The 17910-nt window shown below is 35.7% G+C and overlaps 4 protein-coding genes across 4 annotated transcripts; 3 read left to right on the forward strand and 1 right to left on the reverse strand.

Moving 5' to 3' along the window:
• Positions 1-593: 593 nt before the first annotated feature.
• Positions 594-3069, forward strand: LOC110803440 (E3 ubiquitin-protein ligase ATL31). The gene is made up of 2 exons (XM_022008984.2): positions 594-1191; positions 1604-3069. Exons 1-2 carry the CDS (start codon positions 664-666, stop codon positions 2321-2323), a joined length of 1248 nt encoding a protein of 415 aa, XP_021864676.2. The 5' UTR covers positions 594-663; the 3' UTR covers positions 2324-3069.
• A 1908-nt stretch (positions 3070-4977) lies between these two features.
• LOC110799294 (E3 ubiquitin-protein ligase ATL31-like) lies at positions 4978-6697 on the forward strand. Its single transcript, XM_022004845.2, has 2 exons — positions 4978-5609; positions 5780-6697. Exons 1-2 carry the CDS (start codon positions 5049-5051, stop codon positions 6419-6421), a joined length of 1203 nt encoding a protein of 400 aa, XP_021860537.1. The 5' UTR covers positions 4978-5048; the 3' UTR covers positions 6422-6697.
• A 3615-nt stretch (positions 6698-10312) lies between these two features.
• Positions 10313-11996, forward strand: LOC110798474 (E3 ubiquitin-protein ligase ATL9-like). The gene is made up of 2 exons (XM_022003930.2): positions 10313-10817; positions 11380-11996. Exons 1-2 carry the CDS (start codon positions 10372-10374, stop codon positions 11837-11839), a joined length of 906 nt encoding a protein of 301 aa, XP_021859622.2. The 5' UTR covers positions 10313-10371; the 3' UTR covers positions 11840-11996.
• Positions 11997-14382: 2386 nt separating this feature from the next.
• Positions 14383-16164, reverse strand: LOC130467188 (E3 ubiquitin-protein ligase ATL6-like). The gene has a single exon (XM_056835612.1). The coding sequence runs from the start codon at positions 16014-16016 to the stop codon at positions 15102-15104; it is 915 nt and encodes a 304-aa protein (XP_056691590.1). The 5' UTR covers positions 16017-16164; the 3' UTR covers positions 14383-15101.
• Between the last annotated feature and the right edge of the window lie 1746 nt (positions 16165-17910).

Here is a 17910-nt window from a genome sequence, read left to right on the forward strand (position 1 = left end):
TAGAATTATTTTTTACATATATAATATCACTAACTCTTTATAAACACCCTAAAAATGATAAATATATGAGTCCTGAAAAAACACATACAATTCCAAACCACGTCTAACTATATAAACTATTCTAGGACTATGTCTTTTTCCCTTCAGATAGGAACTACCTAATACTCCCTCTGTCACTAAATTATACCCACATCCATGAATAAATACCATGAAATCAAATTGATTTTGACATAATGGTTGTTCACTTTGTCTCTTAACCAATAGATCAGGGATTCGAATATCAATATTTGAGAATGAAAACAGATCTTTAACTAGCTTTTTTCCCTTAATTGAAGCACACAGGATGAGAGGATTAGTCATCACTAATAACACGACTGTAGACACCTTAATTATACACCTCAAAAAGGAATAACTACAATGAATATTGGCATTTTTATGAGTTCGTGTCGTCACACAAAATTATACCCACATCAATCATACAAACCGGGTCCCCCAAAACCAAAAAAACCCGGACCCACTTTTGTCAAGTCAACCCAACCTTAATTATCCACCACATTTATTTGTTCTTCTATCTTAATAACTTTCCTACCACAACCTCTCTTAATTTCCTATTTTCCTCCTATATTTTCCTTCTCTTTCCCACCCCAACAAGGAGGAGTGGGCATGCCTTGGGCCTCCTATACCCACCCTCATGGCCCTCATTTATGCTTCCTTCTCGTCTTCCTCCTTACTCCGCCGATCACGGCCCAACAACCACCACCCGATTGGCCGGAAACCCCCGAACCATCATCCCAAAACTACAACTCCCCTATGGCCACCGCCCTCATAGTCATGATCATTGTCTTTTTCACCGTCGGCTTTATTTCCGTTTACCTCCGCCACTTCCTCGCATGTCTAGGCATCACTTCTTACGGCGGATTCCGCCGTGGTGGCGGTGGCGGTGTTGGTGGTGGAGGATGGACTAGATCAGAACCACCTCGTGGACTTGACCCTACAGTAGTGAACGCTTTCCCCACCTTTTTATACTCCGACGTTAAAGTTCACCGTGTCGGAAAAACGACGGCGTTAGAGTGCGCGATTTGTATAAACGAGTTCACCGACCATGAACGGTTAGTATTGTTACCGAAGTGTAACCACGTGTTTCATCCTCATTGCTTAAGCCCCTGGCTCGCCTCCCATGTCACCTGTCCGGTAAAGTTTCCTATTACTCTCTCCGTTTCTGAATAAAAATTGCGTAAGAAAAATAATGATTGTGACTTTTTAACGGGGAAAGGGAATGTAAAGATTATTATTGATAAACTATAAATAAAAGTGAATGTAGAATATGAAAGTGGAAAACGTATATAATGTGTAAGAAAAAATGATCATGGTTTACGGAAAAGTTAAAAAATACATGTAATAGAAACTGAACAAGTAAGGGGAATGACCGATTAGGAAAACAAAGCACTTATTTAGAAATGGAGAGAGTATTACGAGTTTATGTTTTCGGAGCTAATGTGGTGTTAGCGTTGTGTAAATGTGTATTATATATAACGTCAATAATAATATACGAAAGGGTTAATTAATTAATTCGTTTTCTCCTAATTTTCTCTGAATTTATCAGGTATGTCGGGCCAACCTGGAAACTCAAGTCCCCGACCGGAGAACCTTCGAGGAGCGTTTTGAGATGACCACTGAGGACGAACCCGAACCCGACCCGACTGATCATAATAGGGATGTGATTATACGGGTCGAACCGTCGTGTCCGGAAGTAATTATAGCGAAAAGTCCAACACAGGAGATTATAATGAAAGGATTGAGTGATAGCGGGCGTATGATAAGATTGCCTAGGTCACATTCAACGGGTCATTCATTGGTGGAGGATTGTGATAGGTTTACACTAAGGTTACCGGATGAGGTACGCAACAAGTTGGTGGTGGATATGGATGTGGATATGGATCATCATTTATGTGGGCTACCCGCTGCTATTGTAAGCCCACGGGTCGGGTACCGGGCTAATTATAGTATGGGTTGCGCCGCAATGCAAGGGAAGCCCGACCGGTGGCGGTTCTCGATGAGCCCGCCTTTTATTTCTCGGCCACCGGGTACCCCAAAATGTGAAGATTCCTTTGAATGTAACAACAACGCCAACAGTAAGAATAATAATACTAGTGGGATTAACAATGTGTTAAGAAGTCCAGGAAGTTTATTCAAGTCAATGAAATCACCAAACAAGTCGCCGTTAAACCATGTTCTTAGATGTAATGACATAGGGGAGCGATCATCGGATAAATTATTCGCTAATCGAACACCTCGAGATCTGGATTTGGAGGATCATCAATAGAGTTTTCAGGATTCCTGTCTGTTCGGTATCACTGTCAGTTTTCAGTTTTTGATTTTGAAACTCATGTGATTTAGATTGAATCATAAATCATTTTGACGGGCTCAAAAACTGGTTTATTACCGAGCTCGACCATGAATTGGGCCAAGTTTCTAGACCAGGAATCTCGATCTAAGCGAGTCAAGTTTGCATTTGGGCTTAGGAGTTTGAGGCTTAAAGGCCCAAAAATTACCCAGTTCAGATTACAGTACCGGGCGATTGCCAATAAGTCCATGTTAGACCCATGCCATATTCGGGTTGGATGTCGGGTTAAAGACGATCAACTCTAACTACAGTACAAATGCAGGTGAGAGAACTCGAACTTGAAAGCTATCATACACAAGCCATCGATTTTTACCACTACGTCAAGACATCATTAATAGCTGTTTGTAATACTGACAAAAAGTCAGTCATTATTGCCGTATTGGTTCACATCTTAAGTGGTTGGTGAGGAACCGGGGATATATAGAATATTTTGTGCTTGTTGTTGATTTGGGGTCTATTAAACTGAAGTTGTGGAGGAACATTAATTAGGGGAGGATTTATTTAATTGGTATAGAGAGGAGAAAATTGTAATTTCATTTATGGTTTGGTCGATCTTGTGAGTTGTGATGTAATTGTACTATATTTGTATATAACTTCGCACAAAAAAAGAAAAATGTATATAATTGGATCAATTATTACACAAGAGTATTTTGCTCTATTATTAATTTTGTCTCTTTGTGGCATTACATACGCATGAAGTGTCATGTAAATTGAAGAAGTCTTTAAAACCATGTCAAAACTGTTTAATAAACGTATAATTTAATTATTCAATCTGGTCCCCCCTAGTACAGTTTGTCTTAAAAGATTAGCTTAATTATTATGGGCAGGTAATCATGGGTTTTTATAAGGATAGGCTTAAATTTCTTAAACAAATCAGGCCGGCCCAATAATATATTTCCTAGTTCAAATCCAATATATCTGATATTGATACTACAATTGCTAACTGCTGTACCCGGGATGTTCATTTTTGTACCAGTATATTAATGTTCATTTTAAACAACACAAAACGACATCGTTTTGGATGGGGGTACAGCCAGCTTTGGCTATACCCGGGTATAGCCAAAAATTTACCTTTGATCCTACTATTAGTCTATTAGTGGGCCTAATTTCAAATTTATATCCATACTAGTTGATATTGATACTACTATTACTCTATTAGTGTATTACGGAGTAGTCTATTACTCTATTACCTCCGTTTCTGAAGGTTATTTATGGTTTGGATTAGTGTCCAAAGTATGAAACTTTAACCGTACATTTTCACTTGTTATCTTGTTACATTCATCTCTGTATTGATTTTCAAAATAACAACTTTTAAGTATTTTTTCACGTACGATATTGAATATTAGTAGTGGTTACATATTGCATTAGAGTATGTGTAAATAACGAGTGTAAATTGTTTTTAGGAACGGATATAGTACAACACAAAGAAAACAGGGGTGAAAACTTTTGAACTTAATTAGGATAAAGATAGAGAACATTCAACATATTGTACAAATTAGTTTAACACGGAGTATGCTTACCACTTTCTGACTTTCACCAATTTTTAAAATGGACTTGGTCCACATTAAATTTATTATGGACCATACATTAAAATAAAGTAACCAACTTATTTCTAGTTTATTTTGACATTTTATTAGAATTATTATGAAAAAAATATCAAATTACTGTATAGTGTGTACTAGCTAGTGGGAAAAGGCTTCCAAGAGGAATGTTTGAGGACTTAATAATTAATTAGGTACAACTGTACAAGATGCATATAGACTTTCCTAACATCTAATCCACAATTCCACACGTTATGGACTTTCCTAACATCTAATCCGCAATTCCATACGTTTCATTCCATCTAAAGTAATACAAAATATTTCGAGTAAGGGTCTTTTATCCACTTAATAAATTGTCGATTATTTATCTGAATTTAACTTAACTTTTATGATCAAATTATTAGAAATTATTTTAGTAGCTCTAACTACCTTCATAATTAAAATAAGTGAAATTAATGCTGAACGTACCAATGAAATAAATTTTAGTTAGACATTTTTCTTTGATCAATTAATGAATTGAAATTATTATTTTTACTAATTGAAACTATTTCTCCTAATATATAAAATAGAACAAGTACTCTATATAATCCAATAAGATTCCCTCTTACATTTTCAACATCATATCAACTTTGTTTACCTATAATATAGTTGTCACATAACCGATTTTTGTTATTCAAAGCTATAAATGATTAATCTCCTTTCAAAGGAGTATATACAAACTCTTGAGAAGCTTGTGTTACGCCCATGTAAAATATCGATATTACCCTTATTCTTCTAATTCTTAAATGATTTAATTAAATTGTGATTAATCTTACCATATGTGATATGTACTCCTTGTGTAATTTAATTAGTATGTCAATTAATAATGCCCAAAAGTAAGCTTCATATCTTCAATGATTTTGTTCTTTTAATGTGAATTTTCTTCACAAGCTTCAAATCTTCAATGATATTTTTAAAAAAAAAACATTTAATAAAAATTAGTGACAACTTATTGACAACTACTCCTAAATATTATCTCTTCATTAACATTATCATTAACATATATCGTCATTTCCTTAACCAATTTCCACATCTTTCATAATACCAAAAATAAAAGGTAAGGCATGCCTTACCAAACAATCTTATTACTCCTACTTTTCATCAACCCTACTACAATAGCTCAAGAATCAGAATCACCCCCTTCTTCAGACAATTACGGTTCCCCTTTACCCACAAACGCCATCATCATCGTCGTTGTCGTCGTTTCCGTTAGCGTTCTCGCATGCTACACCCGCCCATTCGTCGCTTGCTTCCGCGCTTACGTCTTCGGTGGAGCCGTCGATGGCGGTGGCGACACCAATGAAGACGGTGAAGTTCGTCGGAGAAATACTGCTCATGGTCTTGACCCTAAAATATTGGCTACATTTCCGACGTTTGTATATTCCGACGTTAAAGTCCACGTAGTTAGTAAAACTACGCCGTTAGAGTGCGCTATATGTTTGTATGAGTTCGTTGACCATGAGCATTTACGGCTTTTGCCTAGGTGTAGCCACGTGTTTCACCCTCATTGTATTGCACCTTGGTTTAGTGGCCACGTCACTTGCCCCGTGTGCAGGGCAAATTTGGAAATTCAAGTTGATGATCAAAGTCAAAACCCTCATGAACCGTCGCTAGCGCCGGCACAGGTAGTACCAGGGGCGGAGCTAGCTATTTGGGTGTGGGGTCATTTGTCTCCACTTAAATTTAGTTTTTAAATAAACTTTTTTTGTAAGAATTTTGACATTTTGCATCCATTAAAACAACAAAAATACATTTTGCATCCTCTAATATATTATTCTGAATCCGCCACTAACAGGTACTCCAGCAACAGGTTGAGGTTGAATTAGAGCCGTCAGATCAAACCATGCAACCTCCTTGTAGCGAGGATCATCGTAATGATGTTATTGTACATATAGGTTCATCTCCGGAGACCATAATCAAAAGTCCGATAGTACATAATATAAGTGATGTGGGTGAGCGTAGGGGATTTTTTCCTAGGTCACATTCAACGGGGCATTCGTTGATTGAAGATCGTGACAAGTATACACTAAGGTTATCGGAGGAGGTACGTAACAAGTTGGTGAATGTTAATAATTTAAATAGTATACCAACTCCAACAATCGTTACTCCACGGACCGGATACCGGTCTAGGAGAAGTGTAAGTTGTGTTACAACACCAGTTAAAACGGATCAGTGGCGGTTTACCATGAGCCCGCCCTTTGTTTCTCGGTCAGGGTCTATCAGGACGGAGACAGCTGAATGTAGCAATAATAACAATAACAATAATAATATAGGGACATTTATGAGAAGTCCACGGAGTTTTTTTAAAGCAATGAAATCGCCGAATAAATCATCACCGTTGAACCGGGTTGTTCGGTGTGATGACATAGGAGAACGGTCATCGGATAAATTGTGGCCTAATCGCACGTCTCAAGAGTTGGATTTAGAGGGTCATTAGTGCTTTGGTCAATGGATGTTGATTGTTATTTGTTAAGTAATGTTGTAATTGGTTTAATTGTTCATTTGGATTGTGATTGGTTGGGCGGTTGATAATTTATTTAATGCATGCCAATTTTTTTATTTTCTTATTTTTTAAATGTGTATGACTTTTATTTTTTATTTTTTAAGTAGGAATGATAAGTACTCTCTCGATTTGTTTCGAAATACTTGGTAATGGTTATACTGTACGTTTAACGATTGTTATAGCTCCCGTCAAAAAAAAAAAAATGATTGTTATAGCTGTCAATATAAAACTTTTATAGTATTAATATCTGTACTTATGAATTTGAAAAAAAGTATAAATTATTTGTACATATTGAAACAAATTCAATAAGATTATATGTAGTACGGTAGTACAAACGAAGTATTATATTTTCGTTGCATATAAAATAACGAATGATGGTCGGGAATAATTTGTGAATAATGTCAAAATTCAAAGAGTAACAGACTAACAGTAGTCACTAGCAAACAATCACAAACCACATTTTAACAGAAATCGCAAGTTTGCAACAACCTCAAAAAGATAACGTCCAACAGCTAGAAACAAAGATGAGACAAAATGATTGCACGTCTTGATCGAATAAGCTTAAGCTTTTGGTTGAGTTGGTCCATTGGCATGGTATCAGAGCCAACGTACGTGACGTAAAGGACACGGGTATAATTCTGACATGGTATCAGAGCCAACGTACGTGACGTAAAGGACACGGGTATAATTCTGACATGGTATCAGAGCCAGCGTGACGCAAAGGTCACGGGTTCAAATCTCATCCACCCCTCATTCCAAAGTGGAATATTTCGCGCTGGGTATGAGGAGACCAATGCTGCATCCACACTTCAAGCCCAAAGGGCTTTCATGTAAGGGGGGGCGATAGAGTATAAAACTAATCTTGGGGGTTCAACCATAAGCTAAAGCTTTTGGTTGAGTTACATTGGTCCTATGACATAATTAACATACATGAAATGAAGAAAACGTAAAGACCAACTAAAAGAACTTAACATTCAGGGCATGCTTAAATTAAAGGTGATGTAATACGGAAGTTTGTCAAATAATGGTTTAGAACTTAACATTCAGGGCGCGCACCTGTCATTACGAGAGAGTAAATCCACTTTACAAGAATGTAAGAGGTTCCACCTTAAAATTATATGACCATAAGGAGAGTAGTCTCTTAGGCTTATGCTAATTTAAGGGTGCAAATGAGCCGAGACTCTCAATAAACTACTCGGGTTTGGGCTCGGGTAAAGCTCGTTCATGTTCGTTTATTTAATAAATGAGCCGAGCTTGAACAACTTCTGAAACTCGTTTAATAAACGAGCTTGATCGAACATGGACATACATATGCTCGTTCATTTATATTCATGAATAACTCGTTTATTTATGTTCATTAACATACTCATGTATTTGCTTTCATATTCAAATTTTCAATACATAATTGTATGATCATGGATAAAAATTGTATTATGACTTTAATTTTAACAACCAAAAAAATATATCATAGAATAAAAATATTTTGAATTTAAATGGATAAATTAGTGCACATTCAAATTATGTTTCAAATATATGGTTAAACTTTAGAGTGCAAAGCTAGTTTAAGAAAAAATTTTGTTTATAAACTCGGCTCGGTTAATAAACGAGACGTTCATGAGCTGTTCACGAACACAGTATCTATTAAACGAACTAATCGAGCTTGAACAAAATTTTGAGCTTGTTTAAAAGTTCGGACTCGCCTAAATTAAATGAACATGATCAGGATCATGGGTAATGCTCGGCTCGACTCGGCTCGACTCGGCTCGGCTCGGCTCGGCTCGTTTACTCCCAATACTTACTTATTAAGTGATTAACTCTCTCGTCTTTAATTAACGTTGGACAATCACATTTGTTGTTTGGAAAGACTTGCTTAAACATGCTAGCATCCCTATAAACAGTTAATAAACAAAATATTCAGAAAATTTCTCCGGACTAAGTTACTTTCTAAAGATACTAGTAGAAAAGTAGTATACATTTCTATATCAAGAACATTACCTAAATGGCTAAATCCCGTAACATTTTGAAGAAAATCTAATTAATTAATCATCAAAACATCCAAATTTACAAGATTTGGCGTATAATCTATAGATTTGAGAATATACACACATACATCTGGAATAAACACATTCCATGCCAATACATGGCTACCACTTACTAATCCAAATCCAAAATACTAATTAACACTACTAATTAAACAGCTTAAACTTTAATTTTCATAAATGTAAGCTTAAACTCGATCCTAAAATGGGGAAATACGCATGGTGGTCAACCCCTCTCATCATAGTAATCTACATAGGATTCTTCGTTTTTGCCGCAGTTTTGGCGCTTTGTATACGACGTTACCGTGACCGGCGACTACAATTAAGCGACGAAAATATTCCGCGTGCGCCTGGGTTGGATGCGTCGGAAATTGAATCACTTCCGTCGCTTAGATTCGCCGAGATTAAAATGTATAGTGTCGAAAAAGGGGATAAGTTACAAATAGAGTGCTCTGTATGCCTTAACGAGTTTAAGGATCAAGAGGTGTTGCGCATTTTGCCTGATTGCTTTCATGTCTTTCATATTGATTGTATTGCGCCTTGGCTTGTTTCTCATGTCACGTGCCCCCTATGCAGGTAATTGGATTTTCTTTTATTATTAAAATATTTTCCGCACTTAAATTTGTGCAGTATATCTAAGATGTACTCGAATACACTTATGCACTGTGTAGCTAGAGCCGTCTTAAACATAAGATCTCGTAAATACACGTTCAACCACTATGATAAGCAGCACTAACTATAATTTAGGTGTACAATTTAATATATAATCTAAATTTGGAGGCCCTTTTAGCTCCCGCATATTCGTGGGCCATGTGGTTGTAGCCTAGTTTGCATATATTTTTAGTCAGGCCTGCTTGTACCCTCTTATATCTTCTCTTTTTATGTGCATGTTATGTGAGCAAAAAATGCAAGAAGGACCACCAATGTCCTTAAAATAAATTTTATTATACAGTGCACCCGAATTCACCTAATTTTTAACATTTGTAGGGTTATATACGTAATATATTTATGGACTTGTATGTAGACCTGTCAAAATTTACCCGACCAGAAATCGACCCGAAATACAGGGTATTGAACAAGATATTGTGACCCTTAACCCGATTATATTTGAACTCGAACGACCCATAAAAGTAATGGGTCGAAATCCGACTGGACCCATTTTTTACCCAACCAATTAAAAATCATTGTGTTTATAGTAATAAATGAGACTATAATGAACTTTAAACAAAATAAACACGTTGTTGTTACTGTTGTTGGGTGTAATTTAGTACTCCGTATGAGATTTACATCCACAAATTTCAAGATGGACGGAAACTAAAAATACACTATGAAAAAATTCTACTTGGGAGTCGGGCCCACCCTCGCCATGAGGAAGATACATCATTGACAAAGATAATACAACTTATAAATAGAAGAGGAAGATTCAAACATGTGACTTAATGTACACAGACCCTTAATCTTAACCACAGCCAGAAATACCTCATTGGTATTTGACCTCGACATATATTAGAGAGGCATCATTTACCAATTCATAGTCAAACAATATGCAACCTCTCGGACTATAGAAAGTTGCTCCAAGTCCACACTAATATTTTCAAGATCGGTGCTATTATTGCTAATTAACATAATTGTTTATCTTATTAATAGCAAGATGATCGACTACTGACCACTAACCCCTAATCATGCACCTTAACAAAACAAAAAAACTAAACAAGTCAATTACATAAAATAATCCAACTTGCAATTGACTAACAAACTTGAACGTACACATGTATATACCACAACTTCATACAAGTAATACAACTAATAATTAGCCTTTAATTAAAATTAGAAATTGAAGAAACAATGAAGAGAGATCAACTCTTTGTGCTTCTATTACTTCTCTATCCAAGTTTGGCATATGCAAATGAGGGTAAACCCAAGAAATGGTGGTCAACCCCTCTTATAATAGTCATCTACGTAGGGTTCTTCCTATTAGCGGCGGCCGTAGCCCTTTGCATACGTCACTATCACGACCGCCGCCGCCTCAACGGCCGGCCGCGGGAGGAACGTCGAGGTTTGGACGCGGACGAGATTGAGTCGCTCCCGTCGCTAAGATTCTCCGAGATGAAAATGAAACGGCTTTATAAAGAAGGCGGTGGTGATCAAGAACAAGATCAAGAGTGTGCGGTTTGTCTTAGTGAGTTTAAGGAACAAGAAGTGTTGCGCATTTTGCCTGATTGTTTTCATTTGTTTCATCCTTCTTGTATTGGGCCTTGGCTTGCTTCTCATCTCACTTGTCCAATTTGCAGGTTCGACCCACTTTTTTCTTTTTTTCAATCATTCTTGAATTGAACCTCCGTTTAAAAATGATATTTTCAATTAATATTTGCATAAATATTAAGAAATAGAAAAACTATTTTAAAAGGTGGGTGAATATAATAAAATATGGATAAAGTAAGGTAGATGTGTAAAAAAAATGGGTGAGTGTAAGAAGAAACTGCATAAAATAAGATAAAATGAGCGAAAAGTTGTAAAATTTGTGGAGGTAATAGGGTAAAGGTAGTAGATTTTTATATCAAAAAATAGATTAAAGCACAATGTTAAGTAAATTATGAAACAAACTAAAACAAATCTCCAACCTTTCTCTACATTGCAAATTCTTTAACATTGATGGGGCCTCCTTTTTGGGGACAAACAATTGGCCAAGAACGTTGGCTCTGATACCATATTAGATATGCTAAAACTTCGTAAATCAGAGTGTATTCCACTGATCATATTTATAGTCTTATGATACTCCTGATTATATTAGGAAACCCAATTTGATTATAATAGATTACAAGTCGCTCATGAAAATTTATCATGCATATGCAGGTCAAGTTTGGAGCATAGGCAGGGATCTAGTGTGAGCATGTCCTCCATATTTGACGGTATTTCAGGTCCTCTATCACAGAGATTTGGTCTTAGTGGTTATCATCAACACGATGTTAACGATCACGATCACGACCACGACCACAACCACGACGACGAAGATCATGTTACTGTTATAGATATAGAAGGGTCATCCTCAAATTCACATTCAGAAGTTAATCTTGATGATAATCATGCTCCAATTATAAGAGTCGTAACAAAATTACAAAGGTCCTACTCAACTGGTGACTTAAAATTATTTCCTAAAGAAATTAGTCCAAAGAGTGATTATCATTATACAACCAGTTGTAACACGCGTTATTTGAGTTGCATTTCTTCTAAATCGGATCGTTTTGTGGATTATTCGTCGTTATTGTTGTTAATCGGGTCGCCGACCCGTGTAACGACAGTGTCCGACCCGTAAGACATGGTTTGGTAGTGTTACTTTGAGTTTTAACTTTGTAAATCGAGTGTTTATACATGTAAAAATGAGTCATATGTTAGGCGATACAAATTATTTGAGAAAAAATCAAAGTGGTGTAATGGGTTATTTTAATCATTTTCAACCCCTAATCCTACGTTTATTTCCTTCTTTCATTTATGTTTTTAGAGACGTCTGATCCTGGTATGATACGATACGATACAAACCGGACATATAAGAAGCAAGTTAATTTCAAGACATTTTATGACATGTTTAATTAAACGGATCAACATTACAAGACACATTTAATTTAATGAGTCAATTACTGCATGACACGTTTAATCAAAACGAGTTGGGCTAGTGTTGAGATTTTTATCACGAAACTCGCTATTGAACTGGCTAAACAAACAACTAATCATTTAATGCAGTTGTAGGTGGTAAACTTTTAGACCGTGGCCAACTTTATAGAACAAGCACGAACCAAACACGGAAAAAACGAATCAGTATCAAGGATTTCGACCTGCAGTTTAATTAAACGGATCAACATGACCTGCATATTTGTAAAACAACACTGATTGGTGTTGAGTTCTTCAACCCAATGCGACTCTTTTTCCAGCTCTATCTAGTTTAGGTGTGTTGTGGTAGTTTTTAAGCACTCGAACTAGACAAGTATTATTTCATTTTGTGGGGATTGGGGAAGACATCTCAATTTTTGGGCTTGGGCCTAAAAAGGGCCAGCTAGCTAGGTTAATTAGATCGGTAAGCCACTTCTTATGGGTTAACTGGCTAAGACACAAAAATTTGAGAATTATTGAAATTTGGTGGACTTTGATCCATCAAATTATGATGGAGTTTGCAACATTAGTTCGGAAATTTTGGAGATGACTTGTATGGAGATGCCTTCATTGCCTTCTCTAATCAAGATTTGAAACTGAGTTAACCAACTCTAACTAGTGATTATTTCTAATGAGAGGTATTATTTGTGATTTTATAGAGATGTGCTATGTGTTCGTATCTAAAGATGGTTGTAGGCCTTGCCAGGTCGGGTTAACCAGTCCGGGCCCATGGAAGGCCCAGGTTGTCTCATGACGGGCCAAGCCGGGTCAAAAGTTCAAAACAAGGCCTAGGCCGAGCCCGAGCCCACGGGCTTTCGTGCCGGGCTAGACCGGCCCGTCGTGCCTAAGGCTAATTTTACTAAATTTAGCGTGTTGTGCCTTGTCGTGCTTTTTCCAAAAATTTAAGGCCTAGGCCCGGTCCACGTCCCACAACTTTTTGCCCGTGCCGGGACGGGTTTTTTCTTTCTCGGGTCTAGCCGGACTTTTTTCATGCCGGGCCGGGTAGGGCTTCGTGTCGGTCTGGCCCACATCCATCTTTACCCCTTTCTATGAATTGTATCCCATTATATAAGAGATCCGAAATCGATCATCTTAAAACCGTGTGATAATAAACGTAGTAGCCCAACTAGCCTTATACAGTGGTATAACCCTTTCTCAATTGTCTAATGCGACAATCCTAGTATTCACTTGTAGGTTTTCATGAGATTCAACAATCCCCATCATTCACATGAGACTGACGATAGTTATTCGATCCTTATTTAAACATGGTCTTCTGCTCTGATACCATGATAAGCATTATTTCCTAAATTGATATTAATATAGGAATTGCATGAAAAAAATCGCACTTTGGTTAAATAAATTAATATTTAATATTGTTCGATAAGTTTCAATTTTAGTTCCTTATATTGAGCCTTAAGGGATGTAAATATCACTTTCATAATATTGCCAAATATCTTTAAATGAACTTTTGTTGGCATATATATGAGTTATCCCGCTTAAGGGAAAAAATGTATACGAAATTAAATAAGCATTACATTGATACAAAGATTAGACATATTTATTCTTCTCATTACTAATTACTCCCTCCGTTCCTAAATAAGTGTCACATTTGGGCTCCGACACGGTAATTAATAAAATTGTAAAGTGTGTAAGAGTTAATGATTGAGAATGTTTTTTTTTGGAAAAGGATAAAGTAGATAATTGTTTAATTGAATAAAGTACAAATAAAAGTGGATGTGGGGATTGAAAAGTGGAAAAATGTAGAATGTGTAAGTAAAAGTAATCATGATTTATAGAAAAGTGGGAAAAGTGTATGGAAAAGTGTGAAAAGTGTATGGAAAAGTGGGAAAAGTATATGTTCAAAAATAGAAATGTGACACTTATAAGGGAACGCCAAAAAAGGAAATGTGACACTTATTTAGGAACGAAGGGAGTAATTGGTACCTAATACTTTGTTTTTACTTGTGCTAATTGTACTCCTTGTTCTTACTTGTGCTACTTATGTAATTCTTCAATGATATGGTAGTGTTACCTAACACTTTGTTCTTACTTGTGCCACATGTAGTCCTTTTCCGTAATTGTTCATTATATAGATAAACATGATTAAATTTAACATATTGTTGTTAATAAATCAACTAGTCTAATTTCTAAGGTATACCATATTAAATAAAAAAATATCATACTGAATTATTAATACGTACATATCATTAAATTAAATCAAACTATACATTTAATTTAAGGACAACCTTTTTGTTCAATACATAATAAAATTGAAGTTGCCTCTTTGATACTCCGTAGAACCTTGCTATGAAGTACTACGTACGAAGTATTTAAATGACATTATTTTGTTTGAGTATACAAAAGATTTAAAAAAAAATAAAAAAATATTATAATTGTATCTCTAACAAGCTGTATACAACACTATCATTATCAATAAAATTGACTTCTCAACTTGTTCTTCTATTTATTTGGCATTAGTATAATCATATTATTACATAATAATTGGAAATGTACATACATCTCAATTTTCTTGACCAAGTAATACTCCCAAGAGTCCCAACCCAACTATGTCCATAATTATTATATTTTAAAAAACAGTTCACTCCAATTAATCATAGAATTCCAAATGTATTACGTGGAACTCTCATATTTGGAACGTTTTTTGAGTAACATTTTCAATTGCAAACAAAAACCTCGATTTTAGTAATTCACTACTTCATGTTCAGTTTTAGAGTCCGTCTTTTTTCATTAGGTATATATGGACTCGTAAAAATATAATGTACGTACTCGAGGTAGTAATTCGATCATATTAATGAGAGAGAAAATTTTATTTCGGGATTTTGTAAAGTATAAACTAAAACAAAAAAACACCCAATTGAAGTAAAAATTGAGAAATTATGACGTCCCATGAACTCACCGTAATTTCATATCTATATCGGCCATAAACGATCGGATGTTTTAACCGGTGGTAGGGCCGGGTTCTTCGAACCGTTGATAACCAAACTGGATGATACCATGGACCGAACCGATCTAGACCGGGCATTAAAAAGAGGTGGGGTCATAGAAAACCACCCACACCGGTAAGCACTCCTAGGGCTAAGTATTGAACTTAAAAACTTAGACCGGTTCGGTAAATTACTTTGTACTTCCTCGGGTAACACTAGTGTAAACCTCTCCGGATCCGCCATGGAATGACCCGTTGAATGTGACCTAGGAAACTTCCCTACAATAATTTTTTTTACATCATGATCATCTTGTTCGCTGTCATCAGATCTGTCGTCTGATTCATCATGCTGCCTCGTATCAGGAAGAATATTGATGACAACTGTATTAGGTGCTGGTTTAGTAGGACTACCTAACAGATCAGGCTCTAGGGAAAGACGACAAATAGGGCAGGTAACGTGTGTTGCAAGCCACTGGTCAATGCAACGAGGATGAAACACGTGGCTACACCCTGGTAAGAGTCTTAATGCCTCGGGATCTTGGAATTCACTCAAACAAACCGCACATTCTAACTCAACGTGGCCTTTGCGGTGTTGTTTTACGTCGGAATAGAAGTAGGTAGGGATGGTTTTGATGTATTCCGGGTCGAGCCCGTGGGTGGCTAGGTGGCCGTCGGCGGTGAGGGCCGGGTTGACGGTGACGTTGAGGCCGAAACAGCCGTGTGAGAATTGGCGGAGGAAGACGGCGAGGCAACCGGTGAACATGAAGATGATTCCCATTATGATGATTATTACGGTGGAGGGAGTAAAGGGCTCCCCGGAGTTGCCTTTAAAACTGTCTTGCGCCACCACAAAGGGTGGCGATAAGAGGAGGAAGAGAAGGAAATGGTTGTTGTTTTGCATTTTTTTTGGTTTTTTTTTGATGAACTTTTAGTCTTTTGTAGAGTTGAAGAAGAGTTGAGGATATGATGAAGAATTAGAGATATGATTATGTAATTTGAAGAAATGTTGTCCCCTCGAAAAAGAAATTTGAAGAAATCTTGTATGATTTGAGTTGTGTATGAATAAATGTTGACTTGAGGTGAATCCTTATAGATAGTTTTATTGATTAGTGACGTGCTGCCCAAATGTTTGCTATTATTTTTATTTGTTGAGGCTTATCGCACACAAACCATTAATTTTATTCGAATTTGATACTTATCGTACACAGATCATCAGTATGAACTCTTAACCACTAAGCCAATACCTCATTGGATCAAATATTTGCTACTGAATGAGCAATATTAGGTGATTTTGGGAGAAATTTCAATATGTAAGACTTTCAATTTGCAAAGTTATGCGTTCAGATATTAAAATAAACGTCGTCCTAATCACATTAAATCATTAACTACGCAAGTAAAATCCTAAAATCTCGTATTAACCTAGTTTCGTCACAATAATTTGACGGTTAATTAGGCTTATAATAACTTGTTATATTGTTGTGGGGGCACTTAATTATTACACGTGTCACCTAGACTAATTAAATGAAAATATCTTAATGTCATTTCTTGAAGTATTTAGAGAAAAAAAAAAGGAGTGTTAAGTATAAAATTAATCTGTCTACGTCTTTCGTTTTAATCACATTGGATTTTACCTAAGAGACATATCAAATACCATCATTTATCAAACTCACTAACAAATTTGTTTTTTTTGCTAATTTAATTCTATGTCACCAAATTGTCCAAATAACATCATTTTTAAACATTTAATTCAAGTACAACGTATTTTTGTTTTGAGGCTCATATTCCTTCTCTAGTGGTTGGGTTTTAACTTCTTCAATAATTGTTAATTGCCTTACCAATTAAGGAAGAATTAAATTATTGAAGTAATTCCAAAAACATATACTTGTAGAGATAATAATTTAAGTGACTGTCTTATCAATTTGACTAGAAAACGTTCAGAATAATTTCCCAAGTCTTTCTCAATTAGATTGTTTACATTTATTTAATTAGATTTGATGCGTTTCATTAAGGGCTAAGGATATATTACTAGCAAACACTAACACAGAAAAAAAATCAGAAGTTCCTAAATCCTGTTTATCCCATGTGATATTTATCATGATCAATATACAGAATCTAACCAAAAACTCTTGTGTGCATCCTGTGTATAATAATTTACTATATACATATGTAACTTTTATTCTATTTTTATAGCTTTTAACATATTTTTGATAGCATCCTATGAATTAATTTTTAGTGGGCAAAATTTTAAAGGTATGTCGGTTACCTAGCTAAATTATACTTATAAATGATTTTGAAAGGGTAAATTTTATTAAAAGGGGATTTTTTTTTTTTTTTTATGTAAAACTAAAAAGTAAACGTATTTTGCACTATATTAGGGTAACTTTTAAGAATTTTGAGTTAACTTTCACCATAAGCTACACTTAGAACGTATACAAGTTATAAACCTTTAGATTAAGTTTTCTTCACCTTATTCTTATCACATACTTTGTATCACGTATTCTTAATAAAATCATATGAAGTATTATTTAATTTTTGACGGGGTATAAGACTATACCATAAAGAACCAGACATGCAATACCAAAAAGGTTAAGTCATATAAAACATTCAGACCATATCAAATGAGATTAGAAATTAAAAAATTCAAACCATACCACACCAGACCAGATTAGGCAAATGGTATTAATACCGTCTATTCATCCATTAAACGGGTCACTAGGGTATACCTTGAAACAAATTAGATGCGATGACAAAGTTCAAGGATAGAGATGTATAATATATGAAGGTTTACTTGAGGC

The sequence above is a fragment of the Spinacia oleracea genome, chromosome 2 (assembly GCF_020520425.1).
Source record: "Spinacia oleracea cultivar Varoflay chromosome 2, BTI_SOV_V1, whole genome shotgun sequence".
Taxonomy (NCBI): domain Eukaryota; kingdom Viridiplantae; phylum Streptophyta; class Magnoliopsida; order Caryophyllales; family Amaranthaceae; genus Spinacia; species Spinacia oleracea.

Excerpts from the sequence above, each read along its gene's own strand:
- LOC110803440 (XM_022008984.2), top strand. The coding sequence starts at position 664 with ATGCCTTGGGCCTCCTATACCCACCCTCATGGCCCTCATTTATGCTTC. Across the intron at positions 1,192-1,603 it reads CCTCCCATGTCACCTGTCCG|GTATGTCGGGCCAACCTGGA; the intron begins GTAAAGTTTCCT and ends TGAATTTATCAG.
- LOC110799294 (XM_022004845.2), top strand. The coding sequence starts at position 5,049 with ATGCCTTACCAAACAATCTTATTACTCCTACTTTTCATCAACCCTACT. Across the intron at positions 5,610-5,779 it reads CGTCGCTAGCGCCGGCACAG|GTACTCCAGCAACAGGTTGA; the intron begins GTAGTACCAGGG and ends CGCCACTAACAG.
- LOC110798474 (XM_022003930.2), top strand. The coding sequence starts at position 10,372 with ATGAAGAGAGATCAACTCTTTGTGCTTCTATTACTTCTCTATCCAAGT. Across the intron at positions 10,818-11,379 it reads CTCACTTGTCCAATTTGCAG|GTCAAGTTTGGAGCATAGGC; the intron begins GTTCGACCCACT and ends ATGCATATGCAG.
- LOC130467188 (XM_056835612.1), bottom strand. The coding sequence starts at position 16,016 with ATGCAAAACAACAACCATTTCCTTCTCTTCCTCCTCTTATCGCCACCC.